This window comes from Augochlora pura, chromosome 2 (assembly GCF_028453695.1).
Source record: "Augochlora pura isolate Apur16 chromosome 2, APUR_v2.2.1, whole genome shotgun sequence".
Taxonomy (NCBI): Eukaryota; Metazoa; Arthropoda; class Insecta; order Hymenoptera; family Halictidae; genus Augochlora; species Augochlora pura.
Genome location: NC_135773.1, coordinates 14,611,412 through 14,632,277, shown reverse-complemented (window position 1 = coordinate 14,632,277; position 20,866 = coordinate 14,611,412). Strand labels below are relative to the sequence as shown.

Genomic DNA, 20,866 nt, shown 5'->3' with positions numbered 1-20,866 from the left:
CCGACGAATCGTCGCCGTAATTACCGTCCGACATTCCCGCGTGTCTCCCGGGCATACTTAGAGCGTAGCCCGACATCCTTGGTCGCATAACTGCGGCCATGATTCTTGAAATTGTTAGAGCATCATCGCGTTCTGTAACGCCGCCGACTTCGTTGTTTTTCGGAGACCCGCGTCGGTCGGTTTTCGCGCCCCGCACCGCACGCGCCGCCGATTCGCCTAATTTCTCGCTGGATTTGTCACGGCGCGCGCGGCTCATGCGGTGGCAATGGCCAATTGGCATCTCTATAGCCCGGCACAAGGATGACCAGTTGGCCGTGGCCCAACGGACATCGCCGATTTTTCTGGAAGATGCCCGAGGAGGTGCCGTGCCACGTTTCAATGATTTCGGTGGACGCGAGCCTTCGCCGCGTCGCGCTGTTGTCTCCCGCGTGTTTACGAATGAAATTTTCTCTTGGACCCGTCGCAAATTTCAGGTGGGCTCAACTTGGATTCCCGGTGACTTTATGGCAACGTAAATCGTACTTCAGCGGAATTTAATACTGCATAAACTCTGCTTGACGACTGTAAACTTACTTTGCACTACAGAGTAACGTTGTCGAAGTAGTAACTAAGTATTTATGTGTTTATTGTTAATTATTAATTTTTAATAATTCATCGTAACGTTCTTGCTTTATTTTTATCATGACGAGTAGCTCCATCTTTACACTCTGAAGACGATTGTCGAGACAGCGAAGATGTCAGAACTTGCACATGTTATTTTCAATAGTCTCTCAAACAGCAGAAGATCAGAGTTACCTGATCATTGATCCAAGAGCAAAAAATATTCTGAACACTTTCGATTAACCTCGAAATTATTTATAAAACTATTCTACACTCCAAATTAATTAATACTATAAATATAAAAATAAATGTAGATATTACTTTATGAATTTCCAAAATACATTTCATCGTACCATGGTGACTTCTTTCAACGTAGATTGACAATTTGATATTTTTAGTCAACAGCGAAACTATGCTTGACTTGTTGAACACATCCTGCGTATGGTAGCTGGATAGCCTGCTTCGCGTCCGCAATTCTGCTAAATGTCCCCGCTTCCTGAAACTTTTGAAACAGGGACAGAGGCATTCCCATCGATTCTAAGTGGCGCGTGTAAGGTCAAGGACGTTACAACCGTCGGTCTCTTTGATCGCTTTCATTAACACTCCGAGAACCATGGACAATTCCCGTGGTACCCGAACGTCACGTTTGTTTCATTAATCTTACTATTTTTATATTCATCCTTGAGCATCCGTGCGAACTCAAAACGACATTGTTGCATCAGATGTTATGGGATTAGGGAGGTTAATTGGTCAATAAGAACTATTCATTTGGTTAAAAGGAATTTTAAGGAATAATTCTTCAAATTAACGTTAATAGATTATTTAATTTTTTCGATGCATCGAATAGAGTTGAACTTAGGTAAAACTGATGCACCAAGAAGGGTTGCAATATGATAGTATTTAGGCATCGTTTAAGAAAGAATTTGTGGCACAAGTTAGTAATTTATTCTTCAAAAAATTGCAACATCGTTTTCATTTCAGTTCAGGTGTTCTTTGAAAATCAGGCCAAAATCTGTCGCATGTTTCAAGCCACCGAGAATATTATTCCAAGGACGTCCGACCTTGGCTGGTGGAGTAGCTTCCGAGCCAACCTAATATTTCACATTTCAGACAATCGCAATATCCCTTCCGTACCATCCCAAAAGTCTTTCTCCACGAAAGTCAGGCCAAAATCTCTCCCATCCTTCAAGCTATCGAGCACGTTATTCCCAGGACATTCGATCTTGACTGGCTGGGTATCTACCGGGTTTACCAAATATTTTATTTCCCAGAAAAACAGAATGTCCCTTTCCTACGACCTGTACTCCATTCCGAAACGTTCTGCTTCGAAAGCCGGACCAAAATCACCGCCATCGTTCAAACAAATCGAGGATGCCATTTCGAGGACGTTCGACCTTGGCTGGGTGACTAGGCCCCCGAAAAAAAACAGGTCGATGGTATCGCGAGGGCTGACGGGGTCCTCGAGATCGACTCGAGAAGCCGGAACTCGATGTAAATGCGATCTCGGCTGCGGATCGGGGCAGCGCGTCGTCGCGTCGTGTCGCAGCGGGACGCCTCGCGACGCCTCGCGACGCCTGGCAACCGCCTCGTCGACGACGGCGACGCCGCCGAGTACACCCGCGGGAGAATGAAAGCTAGCCAAGGGAGCCGTTCCCTTGCAAATGGAATGCAAAATCCTGGACGGTGCCGATGCTCGTGGGAACTTCGCCGTCCCCCGTCCGTAAAGCACGGCGACGAAAGTCCCGACGAAAGGATTTCCAATCTCCTTTAATGGCGCATTAATCGCGACTCCGTCGAGAGGGCTCGGGACCGGGGCGGGTTACGGGGTTGGGTTGGAAAAAGGACGAAACCCCTCTCTGGTAGAGCCTGCGGGGGCGGGATTCGGGCTTGGGTCGGGTACGGCGCGATAACCCCGGCCCCGAAGCGGTTTTCAATTGACGACGGCGACCGATAGTCTGCGAAGTTTCTTGGAATACCGATTATCGATACTCTTGCATCTAGTGGCTTTAATGCCACCGTTTCTTGCCGGTGTTACGAAGTGGCGTTAAATAGACGCTTCCGGGGGCGCTTTTGCCGTCGAACGGCTCGATATACCCGATGCTCGGTTTCGGGCAACAACCTGTCTCGAGCAATATCGCGCGCGGCAAAATGTCTGATTGACGGGATAATTATCTTTGGCTTTGTAATCCGATGCTATTATTGATGAAATATTTATACTTCTGAAGGTTCAGGTAGCGAATAATTTGTAGGCTGTTCTCGTCATTGAATGAACCTTCGAGTCGCGTATCTGTTGGAATCATCACTTGGAAATCGATATTAATTTGAAGGCGAATCTTTATGCAGAATAAATGGTTGCGATGCTAACTGTGGGAAACAGAAGTTAGATATACTTACAGTATACTTAAAGTTTACCTACTCATTTTTGCTATAAATGCATAAAATTCGCAATCTAGGTATTATCGACAGCGAATCGCTTTACTACCATCTTCATACATCCTTTTACAATTTCAGCGTTCTTTCACGATTATATAATAACCTTTTACAATAGTTTAATATTCGATTTTGTAAAAAATAAGTCAAACGTCCACCTACTAGCCAATAATATTAGCGCATTCAAGAAAACTGTGTACAAATCTAACAATTCTATTTTTTTCTTCGTTTGGTCATTATTCCATTGTGTGAACGTAATTTTTGGAACAGCATTAAAAAAAGCTAATTAGCCTCTAGGTCGACCCACTACAGCACCGACAAACTATGATATCTAGCGCGGCACATATGATCCGCGAAGGCTCGCTTCCTAGAGCGCCAAAAGAATTTAATGACGGGAAACTAAGGATTATAAAATTAGTTCACGCGCTGCGGCACCGTTAGCAACGCTCTTCCAAGATCGCGGCTCTGTTTTGAGAATGGGGTTATCATACATTAATTATTTAAATATTTGCCTTCCATTGTTCTACTCTTCCCAAAGTCGCACATCAATTATCGTCCAACCTTTGCAAATTCATGTTCCAAGAAAAAAGTAATGATCCCGGTTGTCTGCGCGTACCAATTCTACTTTCCAATTTCTATCAAAAAATTAATTTACTGTGCCGGAACGTCGTTCCGTGAACTATTTTTTCTAGTTTTACATAGAAAAACAACTTCTTTGTAGACTCGTAAATATTTAACCCCTTGCACTACGACTCGTTTCACGCTGCGTTGATTAGCACTTATTACGTATTTTCCTTAATAGGATCAGATAATTTTTATTTTATGTATTGTCTTTATCTACTTCCGTTTTTAGACTTTGATAACAGAAGAATACAATTTGATTTGCGATTTAGAGAAAATGAAGAATATCCGTATTTAATAGATCTTGCGTGGAATATTTATCACGAGTCTGGCTCGTTAATATAGTGCAAGGGGTTAACTATTTACGAAATTCGTTGAAACAAGGGCAGTCTATAAAGTTCTAAGTGTTTCTAAAGATCTGATTTCTTTTAAGAAATTCGGACAGGGCTCGGCAGGAAAGCACAACGAATAAATACAGAATCGCTTTGCGAAGTGACTCGACGACGCAACGAGATAAATCTCGAGATTTCTCCGGGCCAAAGAGAACGGTTTATTACACGAACTATCGCCTCGAGGGCGCTTTTATTCGGCTGCGAAGCCGGACCGAGCGCCGTCTACAAACACGATCCGGCAGCCTCGCGAAATAAAACGGGATCTCTCTTGAATTCCGACAGAATCCGCTCGGATCTGTTAACAATAGGAGCGGCAGGGTTGAATGCGCCCCTTGTTTCCGCTTCTGGTCTTATTTCGAGGCGTCGCACCTCGCGTCTCGTCTCGTCGCGTCGCCGTCTACCCGCGTCGCGGGTTCCTCACGGGTTCCTCGCGAGCTCCGTAGGAATTCTCGGCCCCTTGAAGTTGCAGTCGCGTTCCTGGTGAACAACGAATCCAATCCCCCCCGTGTCTCACCTGTCTTCGCGCGGGAGGGAACCGGCTTTCGAAATTTCTATCTACCGGAATTGAAATTCTACTTTCTACGCCGCGCCGGGGTTGGTAGGAGACGCGGGGGCCCACGCGAGTTCCCTTACACGTTCCTCGACTCGGCTGTTCTCGTGCAATTACCCGGCGAACAATACGCGACAATTACGCGAGAGCCGCGGGATTGAATACAACACGAAAGAAAAGAAGACACGGCGTTGCCGGCGTGTTTACGTGGAAACGTAAACGACCACCAAGACGTTGGCCAGCCGCGGCCATCGACATTGAACTTGGCCTCGTGCCGGAAAGTTTTTAATTTATTCGAGCAAACCTCTCCCTTCGCCCGCACCCTTCTCGCCCTGAGCCCGCGTCTGTGTTCGAAGTCTCTTAAGGGAACACGACGACGACTCTACACCGCGCCGGCTTCTTTCCCTCGATTCTCATGGAAATTGTTTGTTTACGGGATAGTCCCGCCAGCGACCGGGATCAAAAGTTTCCTTCGCACTTGCCGGCCGGGCGACGCGATCCTACTGCGTAACTTCTTCTCATTGTACGATCGTAACTTTCGCGTCGCGTGTGGAGAACGATTTGACAGGTATTATCAATTGTTTCGAGTAAGTTTGGGATAGTGAGTTGTAAAATAGTTTCGACCTAATCTTTAGTGAAACTTAGGAGGACATTAAACATTATGCTGTTTTTAATTTGGGCTTGAAAAATATTGTTATTAGCAGACTGCGGATATTTACATAAAATATAAATTTACGTGTCTTTCATTTCTTACATCAAACAGAAACTAGTTAGAAATGTATTTTTATTTTCAACGATGTACATGCAATGAATACAATGATGCAATATTTCCAAATTCTTCTTTTGTATTTGTTGCGCTGTGTTTCGTTTATTATTTGCTATAAATGCATAAAATCCGCAGTTTAATCATTATCGCGTGATAAAATTTCGATCGCACGCAAAAATTCGCATAGTACCATTATACAAGACACTCGATCGTTTGGTTTATTCGATCCGCGAATTGTTCGTCGAAGTCGAAGGCTATTAAAACGCTCCTGTTGAAAAAATTAGAAGCATCGTGCGCATTAACCCCTTGCACTACGACTCCTTTTACGTTGCACTGATTAGCACTTGTTTGTTTCTAATATTTTCCTTAATATTACCAGATAATTTTTGTTCCTTGTATTGTCTTTATTTACTTCCGTTTCTAAACTTCGACAACAGAAGAATTCAATTTGATGTATAAGAAATTAATATTATTCTAGTTTAGTAGATCGTACATGTTATCTTTGTTGGAAATAATGGATGTTGCAATATAGCTTAGCTATCATATTTTGTATTTCGCGCCATATGATATGTATGAATCGTGAGATAGTTCTCCTTCCGTCTCCGTCGGAGAGCTATAGTGTGAAGCGAGACTGTGTACAGCTGTCTGTTCTGAGCCGTCTTCTGTCTGGTAAACGTGTAGTGTCCACAGAGAGACCTAACCTAATTGTACCTTTCATATTAAATAATTATAGTTTTGAACCACGCCTCGATTTATTACAACAATCTTCATCACGATTCTGACTCGTTATTATAGTGCAAGGGGTTAATGCATCCGTATATCGAATTACGAGAGAAACAGGGATAGTCGTTAGTTTTCTTGTTTCCCTTCGAATTCGCGAGCAGTTCAGCGACATGAACCCGGTGGCAAGGAACGAAAGAAGCCCGAGGAAGTCCCACGAAGCGAAGCATAAAAATCTCGGCGAATCAATCTCGAGGGAAGGAATTCCGTGGAAAGAAGTAACGTTAGGTGCTTACGAAGAGCGAGATAGGCGGGCAGGCAAGGCAGGCAGGCAAGCAGCGTGCCGCTGTACTTTTTCCGAGAGTGCACGTGCACCTCGTTGGGGAACCGATTTCGCGTCGTGACCCGACGTTTCCACGAGGACACAATCGCGTTTAATCTCGGATCGATCTCGGACCGCGTCGGAATCGCGAGCAATGTGTGTGTGGAACCGGAGGCACGTTGGAGCGAGTCGAGGAGGAGGAGGGGGAGGAGGCGGTTGCCTGGAGGGGCCTGTTGCGCGTGTGGGAAAAGGAGAACACGCGTAATCGCGGGCCGTCTCGCTCGTTTAACGAGCGGAAACATTATTAACGCGCGTACGTACCCGACTTTTCGCCCCGGATGCGTTTGGCGCGGCGCGGCACGGCCGCCTTCGTCTTCGTCTCCTTTTGGCCTGTGGGCCGGTGTCTGCTCGCGCTCGCCCTCTCCCCGCGCCGCCATTTTTCCCCGGCCGACTCCGAAGTCCATTGTCTACACGGTCGCAGTAGGTTCTCAGGGACGCGTGGCGTGGGAAGGTTCGCAGAGCCTTAAAGTTCGCAACTAGCCAAGGTGCGCGAAGTCACAGATACCGAAGAGGGGAGAGCCAGCCCCGGCCACTTTAACCTAATTCGTAAGGAGTCGTGCTCGCGCGAGCTGACGCGAGCTAGCGCGTGCATGCATACACGCCGAGCAACATGCTGGGACGGTTGGCCAACGACTCACGCAGCTCCAATTAACTAATTACCGACCGATAGGCTCGATTAATTCGCAATCGGGAATCATTGACCAGCCCTATCTCCCGCAGCTGGAAGAAATAATTAGCCAATCGCGACGGTTTTCCATCCGGTTTCGATCCGATCCGCGGGACGTGGCCCACGAGTTTCGCGAACGAACGGTTAGCCCAGTTCCGTCGGTCATGCTGTGGAGATCGTTCACTGATTTTTCTATTTGTTTCTCTGTTGCAGCCGAAAGAACTCGATCGTTCTCAGGACACAGCTGTCCGTGAGGGTGCACACCATCATAGGTGAGTACATCGAAGATCCGATTCGAATCTAACCGCGGCCTCTCACGATCCGTTCCGATGGATCGGTCCTTGACGACGATCCAGCGGTCCGGCGTCGCTCGATCCAATCTATTTGCCATCTATTGGCCCACGAACGATCATCGATAAACCATTCTTCCGTCGAATAATTGCCGTCGTCCGGCTGCACGGGCGGTGTATTTTTCTCGCTTAACCAGTCAGTTGATTTCGACTAGTATACTCGTCGTGAAGAAATGTCGGTGTTTTGTGTTATCGCGGGTAAATTCGGCACGCGTGGCAATTTGCTGTTCCAAATGAAATTTTAGTAAAAACTAAAATATATTCGCAAATTTTAAGACTTTTTGAATATTTTCAAGCCGAGACGAATTAAACGAACAAGTACGAAAATATAAATAATTATTATCGAAAAACTATGTAGTGTGATAGAATTACTATGTTTTATTTGTCGTCGCTATATCGAAGCTTTACAAAGAGGTCGCAACAACTGATAGGTTAATCGATAAGGAAAATCAATTACTGCAACTATTAAAAATATTATAACTAGACCAAAACTGTTTGAACGTTATAGTTCAAATCCATCCATCGTATTTAATTTTCGAGAATCCCGTCTTCGACGTGCGCAGAGTGTCCAAAGGGAGTTTATTCCGCGCGTATCTCCGTTAACGAGTTCGATCACACTGGATATAATTACGTTTTGCGTAAAGCATATCGATAAGAATGAAATAATTCGAATTTAAATGACGGCATTAACGTTGATTGGTTCATTAAAACTTGCGTAGTAACGCGAACAAAATAGACAAGGCCGGCTTTCGGGAACCGAGTCTCCCTGTTGCTTTTAATTAATCCAATTAGATTTTTACTTTCCGTGATTAAATTATACCGGGTTCGGCGCGATATGAATATTCCATTTGAAATATCAGAAACGGCGTGGAACGGAATTTTTGCATTACAAATCAACCCCCCCGCGCGGCAGCGACACGGGAACTCGTATCGGGTACGCGGCAACAAATCATTAATTCAAACATTTTCCACCATAGACCAGCTCCGTTCGATATTCTGAAAAGCTGCGCGAAATTTCGGGCCGCCTTCATTATTCAGCGATGTCGAATCGCGCTGCGAGCCGGCCCCGTGAAAAGAATTTCACAATCGCGAGCGATCCGCTGGTCGATATAGTATGTATATTCTCGAAACAGATTTAATGTAATATTAATGTACCGGACGAATTCTTCCGCTGAACACGTCCCACGGAATGACCACTCTATAAAGTGCAGAACAGTGTAGCCGCGGCAAAAGTCCCTAGATAGTCATAGACTGGAATCATTAATCACCGTGGTGCGTTAGGTTTCTTGATGCCCGATAAAGAGGCAGCTTCTTTCTCATTCAATTTCTTTAGCAATTCTTCACCGGCGTTTCAGCCGAGCACTTTTCTTGCGATGAAAATAGCACACTTAATATTGTATCGAATTTCTACAAATGTTTTTTGAGATTCTCGATCAGAGGTTCTAAGAAGTGTGTGACTTACTTTATACGGTTCTAGTCACAAATCCTTCTTAAATCAATCGGACAAGTGGAAAATAATAATTGCACGATTTAAAATGCTCAAAAATGGCCTCGAAGAAAAAAGCTAACGATCAATTAAAAAAAAAAAAAATTTGAACACGTTCGCTGCTGACTTCTCATAGAACTGTTGTTCACGATGTCATATTTTACGCGAAAGTAATTTGATTTTATTCAGATTGCTGTATAAAATTATAATACGTAACATAATATTTAGTAAAAAAGTCCATTACTTTTGTTTGCCAAATTGTTTGAATATTTTACTATATCAATGCACTACATCGAAGGAAATATTCGACCTTTAACCATGAAGATAGAAAATGAAAATGTGGTGATCGCGTTAAAGCGACGTTTATATCGACGGCAATTTATAAACTACCCATCGCGATGAACGCCTGCAGGCGTTAACAGGGTATGTGGAAAAATAAATGAACCGATCAGAAATACTTATTCCTTAAGTGGGTGATTTATTTCGGCGCGAAGATTCGGGACCGCTCGAGCATCGTAGGAAATTCCGGATTATTGACAGGAGGGATGGAGTTGCCGGGGTCTCGGCAATATTTCCACGGGCTCCGTTCGACGCCTTAATTATCCGGCGAGTAACCGAGTGCGGAAAGCGACGGCTGTCGGCTCACTCGCGCGAACACGGCGTCGCGCCGCGCCGGGGAAAACGTCCCTTCTCCTCGAGGCGGTCGGCCCCGTTAAATCAGAATATTACGGGAAAATTGAATCGTGCGGCACGCGACGAGATTTCCACGAAATCACCGTGAAAATGGGCTGCGCCGTTTTTCCTCCCGGCCGACGCGACTCGTCCCTGTTATAAAGAGAGCGAGCGAGAGAGAGAGAGAGAGAGAGAGAGAGAGAGAGAGAGAGAGAGAGCGTTCTGCCATCCCGCGTGGAACACTTCACGCCTTTTTTCTGCTACAACAAAAAAAGAAAACAGGAAAGATTGATCGCTGCGAGGCGATAAGGAGCGCCGGCGAAACATCTTATTTCGTCAATCTCGGGGAAAGCGGGAAAGACGGCGGTCGATGGAGAGAAATTCGACGGGACAAAAAATAATAAATGATCCGCTGTTGCTGCGTGTCAATCGTTCTGATCGTCCGGCAAACTGCTAACGCCGGAAGCGTTTTAACCGTTTCTCAGAGGTTTATTCAGAGGCAGGTCGATTTTGTCTGTTAATTATCAGGAAATTGTGGCAACTAAACGATACAGTCTTCCTGGACAATATGATCATCCATCTATTAATCTTTATGCAAAATTATTGTATAGAAACCAGGTGAGGGGTAAATTTAATTTACTAACAATACCAGCAGATTATGTATACGGTTCAGTTCTTTGGGGTTGAAAGTCTTCGGTTACTTCTTTCCAATAAATTCCGACTCGAATATTTTTGTAGAACTAAAGCAATAGCATTTCATAAGCGGAACTTTGATATTTGATTTAAAGAATCATGCTATCTTAAAACCGAAAAATATTTTCTTAAGACAGGATGCATCGGTTTAAATAATTTTTTGCAATATCTATGTGTCTTCCATCGCGTCTCCAAAATTTCGCGGTAGAATATTCATGAAGTGTCCTCTCTCAAATCTCGTAAATTTCCTGTTAGAATATTCATACCGCAGTTATGTATTTTTATGGCGGCGAATGATGTCATCGCGGAGCGTAACCAAATTCTTCGGATTCATTTGAAATATTCATCGGTGCGATAGAAACCCGGAGTGCAGTCGAATTCAATATCATTTTCGCTTGAACATCGATACGCTGTGCAAACTCGTAATCGAAACGAAGAAAACGTGCGGCTTTCCTTCTCTAATTGTTTATCTGAACGATTCATCTGATCTAATTTTTGTAGGTCTAATGAGTCGAAAGTGGGCTACAACACCAGACGAACGTAGTAGCAATCGGCCGCGTTTCAACGAGCTCATTCGTAGACAAGACTAATACGAATGTATCTGACGGAAGAATCGTAAACAGTCTCGCAAGCAGGCGATGCAATTAAAAAGCGAAATTCGGTCAAGAAGATGATTCCATCGTGAAACGGAAGGCACAATGGACGATTCTTCTCGTTAGGTTGGCGTTTTTTTTCTTAACGAACCGAAAGAACCTGTGTGTTTCTTAACGCGTGTTCCGTACGGGGCGCCCCCTGATGCCCGATAAAAAGTTCCGGCGTGAATTTGATCACGAGAGCCCGTTGTTGCTCCACTCGAGCAACGTGATTACGCCGCCTCCGTGGCCCCGCGAATACGTCGCGCGCACACCGCCCCCCCCCCCCCAGGTCGCGCTTGCACAAGTGTAAATGATCTAACTAAATGTAATCATGATTGTCCTCGTATTCGAGAGCGTTCAATCCCGGGCACGTCGTTGCATCGCGCGCGTGCATCGCGAAACCCGACCCCATCGGAACGGCTCCGGTCTCGAGCGAGAACCCTTGAACTACGCCCGTTTCAAGGAAACGGCGATCTTAACATTTAATGGGCTTCTGGGCGACCAAAAAACTAAATACACGGCTCGCAGCCTTTTTTTTCTCTCTCTCTTGCGGCAACTAATAAGCCTCCCGTTCCAGTTTTGCATCGTAATGAAGACTAGGCACACCAGCCTCAAAATTGCAGTCGTTTCTGCTCCAACGCTTAACCTACCCAAGGCGGTCGAAATCACCGGCTTCGCAGTTTTTGTTTCAAACTTCCTCCGGTTATAAAGTCACTCTCACAGAAAATGAATAAATTTCTTAATCTAATCAAACCTTATAAGAAATATAACAGGAGGTCTAAATATATGTAAAATATATTTTAATCGGAATGAAGGTATATGTATTTTAGGACGCGGTAGGTTTAGTGTTAGAAAGAACGACAAATTTGAAGGAAATAGTTGATTGTTCTTAATGTGGTGTTTCACTGTTTTAAAACTGATTTATAAGTTTCCGGAAGACAGAAAAGGAAATGCTAAGGATATTGTTTTCACAACCGTGTCCTCGTCGTTGTTATTTCGCCAGGATCTAGCGTTCTTTTCGTAACACCTGTCGCAATTGGAGAAGTGCGTATTTCGATGCTGTAACACCGAGTACACCAGCGGATATGATTAGGAAACGTTTGCAATGACCATTTTCATTTTCTCTGGATCTATTGAACGCATTAAGTGTCAAAAATCAGCCACAAAAATCCACATTAAATCCTAATAAAATTGAGTTTGTCCGAATATATTAGGTTGGTGCATATGAAATGTCGGATTTTTAAGCGAGTATATAAAACTGCATATCTTTTTTCAAAAGCTATTAATTTAATCAAAATGTGCCCCACTTGTTTCAATACACTTTTCCCAACGCGAGTTTAATTCATAAATGTCTGTCTTCAAGAAATTCTGATTTTTCGGATCAATAAACTGTAGTATGGAATTTTTCAGACTGTCTCTATTTACATACTGTTTAACCCACAAAAACTACGCATACGTCGTACAATACAATTGCGAAATTAAATGAAGTAAAATATAAAATTTTATAAAATATAGATCTTTCGCCAAGCGACTTTCGCTATTTTAAACATTTAGGACAGTTTTTACGGGCTAAATAGTATATAGTGTTCATACAGGATGACTAGTATATAGTATTCATATGCACCAACTTAATAAAATGCACTTTATCGCATAGGATAGAAAAACTATAAGCCAGAAGATTTATTTCGGATTTCCAGTGGAAGTGGCTTCGGACGGCGGCGCTCGACGGGCGAGCGTCGCTGTGAACGACGGGTATTGGAGCGCGCAGTATTTTGGGCGGATATATCCGCCAGCCGTCCGCAGCGGTAAACACGCTTGGGCGGATATATCCGCCAGCCGTTCGCTAAGGGTCTCTAACGTCCGAGAGGTAGAGGGGAAGTTACGAAAATGCGGTAAAATGCAAGCGCAAGCTGCTCAACATGCTTCGCGCGGTTTGTAATGGAACAGCCACGCGCCGAGGGCGAACCTATTGGCAACGTCTTATCGGAGAGCTGACATCAGAGAAGAAAAACTCAAGTGTTTACGTTTTTCATGCTGGTGTTCATTCTATTTCTCTTAATCCCGACATTATTTATGACAGGTCGCTGTCACATTCTTCAGCCGAACATCGTACAATGGCAACGCTGTCCTAAAACTTCTCATAACCTGCCCGAGCTTTTACGGGCTAAATAGTATATAAATGAAGACACTCTGAAATATTCCATATCAGAGTATATTAATTCAAAAGATCAGAATTTGTTTAAGACAGGCATTTCTGTATTGATATCTCGTTGGAAAGGGTGTAGTAAAGCAAACGGGGCATATTTTGATTAAATCAACAGCTTTTGAAAAAAGATATACAGTTTTATATATATACGTAAACATCCGACATTTTCATATGCATCAACCTAATATTTAAGGTCTACCGGAAAGTTCTGACCGCAAATGTCATTTCGTTTGCGACATGCACTTCTCAAACATGATATTCATAAATCGCCATCACGCTGGCAATTGATATAAGTTACTATTATACTAAATTATTATAATGATACAATAAATATTAGGTGCATACAAAATTTATTGTTTTCTTTCATTTGAAGAACATATAGAATTTTCCGGTAGACCTAATATAATAGAAATGAATTTTTAATTTTTGTAATAGAATTTTATAATTATACTTACCTTCCGGGAAAACATCATGCGCGAAATACCTACTAAAACCGAATCATCGTTTGCCGGTTACAGCGCTAAATACGTGGACACGCGGAGAACGTTAATGCCCCAGGGCACAGTTCTTTTTTCAAACGGAATATTTTTTTCGTCCCCGTCGAAGGAAACCGTACGAATTATAGTAATTACGCGCATGGTAAACTGTGCGACAGAGTGACTCGGTGCTCATTCAACTTGTTATTACGTCGGGAATCGGTCGTATGGTCGCCTCTAATTATATGCGTCCGCTGTGAACGGCGAAGTAGGTGACGAGTAATTAAATACGATTAAGCTGTTGCCTAGAAAGTCTTCGCGTCGTCGCGATCCTGTAGTATCTTTCCGCGAATTTTAGCACTATCGCCGTCGGCTGTTCTACAATTATTAATATAATTATCACCGATTACCGTGTCCGCCCTTTGCTAACTACTTCGCGACACTGCTTTCGTAAAACGAGACGTGAAACGCTCGAAACGCAATCAGCTCGCTCAGCCTATTGGATCAGTTTCACGTTTCATTAGGATCATTGCGAAAGATTTACAGATCGAATGTCTGGCCAGTGAATTCAATCGATTGTAATAAATCGGTTGTACTATCAATTGGAATTCGTAACACGAATGATTCGAGCAGTGCGCGATTGCGAGCATTGCACCTTATACATTGTATAAGCCAGCGTTGATAATATGATGCAACATCGCGCAATCATGGAAGAGGGTTATAATTAACGTTCGCAGAGAGACACATTGACTGCCAACGTTGTTGTAATTACACAGTTTTAGTGACTAACGTCCGTCAAAAAATACGACAGTTTATTCGCTGCATCGGAAATTTCGTTGCACTCGCTGCAACGCATACATAAAATAAAATTTCATTAAAGTCTTCGTTCGACCGAATTTCACAGAATACTATATAAACGTATACACGCAGGAACGTTCGGGATCTGCCAATACTTTTCTGAAATTAACGAGGTTACTATTTCAGTTCCATTTATAGATATTTTCGTATCTGCGTGCTAAAATTCGATCCAATTCCGATAAAATGGCGAACAGTCCGTTAAAACTCGTGAAAAAATTAGTATGCTTAAACAGATCGAAATACGTATTTCCTCATTTATTTATTTATTTGTTAAACGGGTTAAAATCCCATTAGTACGTAATAAAGAAAGACATCTGTTCGGCTGTGACAGAGAACAAAATATACTGAAAAAGGGAAGAAATGTAACAGAATTATAACATTACGCAACGTGCAAGATAAAATGGATTTTAATATATATTTTAATAACATTAATACAGATTGTAAAGTCAGTTTTTTGAAGGAGGTAATACAGTGCCAGAAAGTCCTGGCTCTGGTGTGCAGTCACCGACAATACTGCAAATTCTGCTTATCGGATCAGCGGAGACTAGTCGGGAATGTCGGGTGTTCATTCGACCGGGAAATCGGAAAACCTGTCAAACGTCACGATGGAGCGTGTAAGTTAGCACAGGGCGAGTTAACACAATTGTTAATAACTTGAAATAGAAACAAGAGGTCAGTCGTCCGGATTCAGGAGATCTCGGATTAAGCTTTCGTCGAACAAGATCTCCTAGCCGTGATCGTAAATACTCGTGTAATACATCTGTTTCCGGTTCGACGTGCCCGAAATCGCAGGGAAGTTAAAAGCGGTTCGAAATGCGAGGGTAAATACCGGGTTCGTTCCCGTTCCACAGCGAATCGAGCGGGGCCGAAGCAGATTTCGGCTCGCCCCGGTCCTTCGCAGAATTCACCTGCGGCCGTAGCCGTTCGTTGAACCCTGCGAAGGTAGCGGAGATGATCGAAGGTCCAGAATTAGCGGCCCGAGAGAACATGTAGGACAAAAAGGGCAGGAGGAGAGCGTCGCGCCGGGGGAACCGGCCGATGTGTGCCGTGGTGTTTTACATATTTTAACGGTTCTACCCGTGCCCCCGATCCCCGCGAAATCTTCCGGTCGCCCGTTTCGTTTATTCTCGATGCTCCGCGCGGCTCTCTGGGCCGCATCTATAATTTCTTCGAACAACATTCCCTCCGTCTTCGCGCCATTTATTCATTAGACGGGAGGAAACGTAACCCTTGTCTGCGGGCTGCGGACTTTGGTCGTTGCTAACCGACGTGGGGAGGTAGAACACGAACAAGGTAAATTTAAGAGTACTGTCTGATTGTAGGTTTAGCAAAATTATTAAGTTCTTCAAGCTTTGTTGGTCGATGCAGAAAACTTTCATATTGCAGATTCGCAGTCTATTGTATACTCTTTTAGTGTATATTCTTTGAACAAATTTGCATATTCTTCTGACGATATTACAAAAATAAGGATTATTATTCGTTTGACACTACTAAATTTATTTATATTTTTGAAGTATAAATTTATACCAAGGTAAAGTACCGAAGCTTTAATATTGTCTTTCAAATTATAGATGGCACTACAGGTAATTTTTGACTACAATTTTTACAATTTTTGGAATTGATCTCACACTATAATTTTTAATATATTGCAAAGGAATAATTGAAACAATATAGTTCATGATACTAAAAATATTTCTACATATTAAAGTAAAGCGGTCACTTTTTACGTAACATGAAATTGCTTAGAACATTGACTTTATTTCGAGGTCACTGCTTGCCCTTAATTTATATAACTACCCATTAGATTAATAAGCATTAATTATTAGAAAAAATAGTATACCACACCGAGTGAGGAATCTAAGAAGTAAAAAGAAAAAGTGTCTTCCTTATTCACGGTTATCATTTATTAAAAAGTTCCTCCCTGTCCAGAATAATTTTTTACAAAAACACCTCCGAATTTTCCCTAATTTGATAAAAACCGAACGTTAAACGTGTTAAATACTGTGCTACATACACCTACGTTCCTTCAACGGCGCCAAGTTCTCATTTACTCGTGTCTCCATTTTTCTACGAAAGTGCCAGCTTACCGGAGTTCCACCTTCAGTCTTTAACATTTCCCACCCCTCCCCCCTGATTACCGTTTTTTTCACGATACCGCCGTGTCTGGATTCACTTTCGAAGTTGCGGAGTCAGGTTTGCTTTCGAAGTTTGGAAGCATGGTCTTCTGGTTGTTTAGTCTTCCGTTTCTCTTGTATTTGAATTTACCTTGCTCGAGGAATCTTCTCCTCTGTTTACTTCTATGTTATCGGAGATAGGGTGGAGCGACTTCCACGAAGTTCCGTCAGAATTTTATTAGCACCCGCGGAAACAGTTTCTTCCACTTTTGATCGGATATTTCGGCGCGCTGGAACTTCGTTTAGATTTCATCGGATTTTCTGCGATGCAGTCTCTACGGTATGTGCTTTGGAACTAGCGCGCCGGGAGCCCGGTGTGCCGATAAACTCCAGGAATTAAATGGAACCTCCGTCGACAAGCTTTCCACCGATCTTGATAAAAACCCTTTGATATTCTCCTTGTCAACGTGAACAATAATTTCTTCGTTATTATATACTTTTCTGCTTTTTATTCTTTCCCTTCTTTTAAAGTCTTCGTTTGCTGTGCTTGCGTGTACAACCACGTACGGTACATTATAATTATCGTCGATGTGTTTCGATATTTGCGTCAGTATTACTTGGCCATTGTATGAGATATACATCTTCAGATTCGCGTATAATTTAACGCTCAACCAAGCCGATCGAAATGACCGATTTCACAATTTCCATTTTCTAATTGTTGAAACTACAAAGACTCGTTCTTAAGAAACGATTAAATACATTCTTTTATTCAAACTATCATTGTGATAATAAAGTTTATGTAGCAATAAAAGCGTAATAAAAGTTTAAATGAATTAGGTTTTGCTATTTTTCTAAAGCAGTAAACGTTGGTCTCTTTTCGAGCTAGGTAGGTCTAGTGTAAATGATTTCAAGGCGCGAATCGAGCAGAAATAGTCCGACCGTAGCCAGTAAGTCTACGATTGCGCAATCGTTAAAAGGTAGGAAAAAAATCGCAGGGATTGCGGAATTATCGAGTAACATTCTCGGTTTTGCGTTCGTCGGGCAAGGTCACGATATTTCGCGTGCCTCGTGTTTTCCAGCCTCGTGGGCAAACGTCTCGCGTTGGAGCGGAGCAAAGGTTTCGCGTGCAGCGCCAACAGAACAAGACGGACCGTTTCGCACGCATCATGCGACACGCGGAATCGGATTTCGCACACCCTCAGCAACTGCGGACGAGCTCGCTCGGCCTTGAAATAGATTCCATCTTGCACGATTCCCCCGTATTATGCTTTTCGGGCGAACGGCAGCCGTCCTGCATACCGGGTGCTCCGCAAACACCGATCTCCATCCAGACGTTTTATTTCCAACGCTCCGATTTTACCGCCTTATCATCCGCTTCTCCTACCTCCGGCGCGCTATCTTGATATTCTGCAACAATTTGACCGACATTTCCGACTTTAGCCGCCTCCTCGAGAAGGAATCTGCGCAACGCACTTACCCCGGCTCTTCTTTCAACGATATCGCGTTCCTCAAAGAGCGGAGCGAATTTTCTTGGCTCGCGTTTCTGCAGAAAATTCTCGTAGCGTGCCGATCTTCGCTTTCGGTACGCCGTAAAGATTAAAACACGGAACGGACCTCGTCGCGCGAGAAACATCTTTAATTAGAGAACTGGATTACACCGCACACGTTCCAGATACGTATCGCGTTAACAACACTGTCCAGCGTCGATGTACATCGAGTTTCGAATTTTACGGCGTTCAGACAAATTACGGCGTTCTACTCGATCTCCGATAGTTGAAAATTCGATCTTCGGGAACCGAAGTCTAACTTTCTACTTCATATTTCTCCACGAAATTATTCAAATCGTTATTCAAATTGGAACATGTTATGAATATAATAATACTAAAATAACTACCGAAATAATTTTTAACTCGATCAACTGCTTCCTTCGCAGATGCAACACTGTTCATATTTCTCCGCGCGAACAAAACCGTCAATGTAAATTGTACGGCACGCCACCGCCGAGCCAAGTAATTGTTAAATGAGTCTCAAGCGAACCACGCAACAAAACATCTAATGTAACCCAGCCGACGCAAACAATAGAGAGAAGTAACACATGCAAATAAAGCTCGCGCGTCCTTTTTCCATCGACGACCTCTCGATTGTCTCGTAATAACCTGTCGCGAGCATTTTCGAGCTCGCTGCTCGGACCCTGGAGTTCGCCGGAATAACATTATTTAGCTTGATGAATGCATCTGATTAATTAAAAAGTTAGCCCGCCGTAATCACGGTGAGAGTAACACGTTTACGCGAGCCCGAGCGGCGAGAGCACGCGAAGCGAAACGCGCGCGGGTCTCACTTCTTGGCTGGCGATTATTCTTCTCGCGCGCCTTAAAAACCGCGGACCCGGTTATCGGGCAACGTTCCCGTGCCGACCGCGACGAAAACCGCCCAATTAAAATTCGCTTTTCCTCGTTGAAAGCCGCGCGCCGTTCAACGACAAGAAAATCTCGACGTTATTCTCGAACCCGGCTGAAAAACATTGGCTAATCGGGTTGCTCGGTGGATTCGCTGTGGCTTCTCTCAGTGTGACCCCTAATTGGCATAATTGGGGTATAAGAGACTTTAAGTATATAGAAAAATGCGATACGTAAAAGTGTGTGGTTACCTTCCACAGATCCGTGTGAAATCACACTATAATAGTGGTACATAGAATAAAAGTCTCACCTTTAAATCAATTTAAATCGTGTAAAATTGCTTTTATTCGAAATTATAAATTCGTTGTCGACTTATATCGGTTTATGCGGATTATTATTCGATAGTTTCAAGTTCTTTTCATTTATGTCAGTTATATCATTTCAGTCATCGATTATTTTCAATCCAAATAAACATTTGATTCGCAGCTGTTATATAAAATACTAAAAGTACGAAAAATTTGTATAAAAGTGCAAATCGTGAATATAATGCCACTGTGACCCCCCGTAACGGTTAATTCAGGATTAAAACGTATATTTAGTATCGCGCGAGGTAAATCAGATTTTTAACATTGTCGGGTTTCATTAGCAATTTTGAATCGCCGCAAGCAACGTTTGTCGAGGTATTAAACACTTTGTTATTCGATTCGATGGAAATTGTAAATTGATAACCACGATTTCCGTAATGATTTTCTGTAATCCTTTATTTTTAATACGAGTAACTTGTACGGTATAATTTTACTTTCTACTAAAAGACGATTAAGATGAAAATAATTTGATGTGAACTTTCTGACAAGAATGAGTAAGTGTCAAAGAACTGAAAAGTGTCGAAGAATCGTGTGCAATTAATTCAAATGATCAGAGAAAGTAACAAATTTCCGAGCGACTTGCATTTTACGAAAACGATCAACTTTCTATTTTGCGTAAAGATCCAGGTGATCAACTTTTGTAACGAAATGTTTAATACTTTTTAAAGATGCTTTTACCGCGTACGACTAAGAACTTCGGCAAGTACAGAATTAAGAGAGGACATTTATGGCTAGCCCTGCGTAGGCTGAAAGGGCCCGGAACAGCTCTGGCGGCTTGAAAATGACAACGCGGTATCCGCGGGAACGGTAAATCGATTAATTAGCGATAGACCACTAATTGAACGTTTCCGCGTAACGTCGGCGACGGTCTCGCCGCGGAGCCTCAAAAAATCGGGATCTCTCTGGTGGAAGGACATTGCCGGTTTCTCGGTGTTGCAACAGCCTGGCCAATGGCTGCCCCATCGCGGAGCATCAATGAAAGAGAGGATCCAGGGCCGCGGTGTTACGAGCCGTTGAGCTTGCTCAACGTCGCGAACAAAGAGGAGAGAAGCGGCCCGCGACGGGACGGGACGCGACGCGACGCGGAGAAAAAGAGAAGGAGAGGCTTCTGCTTATATGGTCACTGATTACGGAGGGGCCAAGGGCCCGAGGGCCTTGGGTCCGCTATTCTTAGAAGATGGGTCCTCTTGCTTCCCCCCCCCCCCCCCCCTCTCTCTCTTTCTTTCTCTCGCGTGCATTCTCTCTCTCTCTCTTTTTCTCTTTCCTGCTCCAACACCTTAGCTTCCGTATCTCTCCTCTTCCTCTCCCTCGCTCCCAACTCCCCTCCCACAGCCGTTGGTCCCTTGCGCACGGCTCCTACAGCGATTCCTAATTACCTGTACTCGCGTACGTTCGTCTCTCCGTTTCTCGTGCTGACCCTCCTCTCCTCCCCGACAAACGGCATGCATAATGCATTTAAAGATCGCGTGATAGCGGCCGATTATGCG

At 43.6% G+C, this 20,866-nt stretch overlaps 1 protein-coding gene across 3 annotated transcripts in view; it reads left to right on the top strand.

The window, feature by feature from the left end:
- Positions 1–20,866, top strand: part of LOC144474596 (FH1/FH2 domain-containing protein 3-like) — a 294,352-nt gene that overhangs the window by 193,976 nt on the left and 79,510 nt on the right. For all 3 annotated transcript variants that reach the window (XM_078189652.1, XM_078189662.1, XM_078189672.1), the window contains one exon: positions 7,342–7,400. In XM_078189652.1, the coding sequence (XP_078045778.1) occupies positions 7,342–7,400 (59 nt within the window). The remainder of the gene's footprint in view (positions 1–7,341; positions 7,401–20,866) is intronic.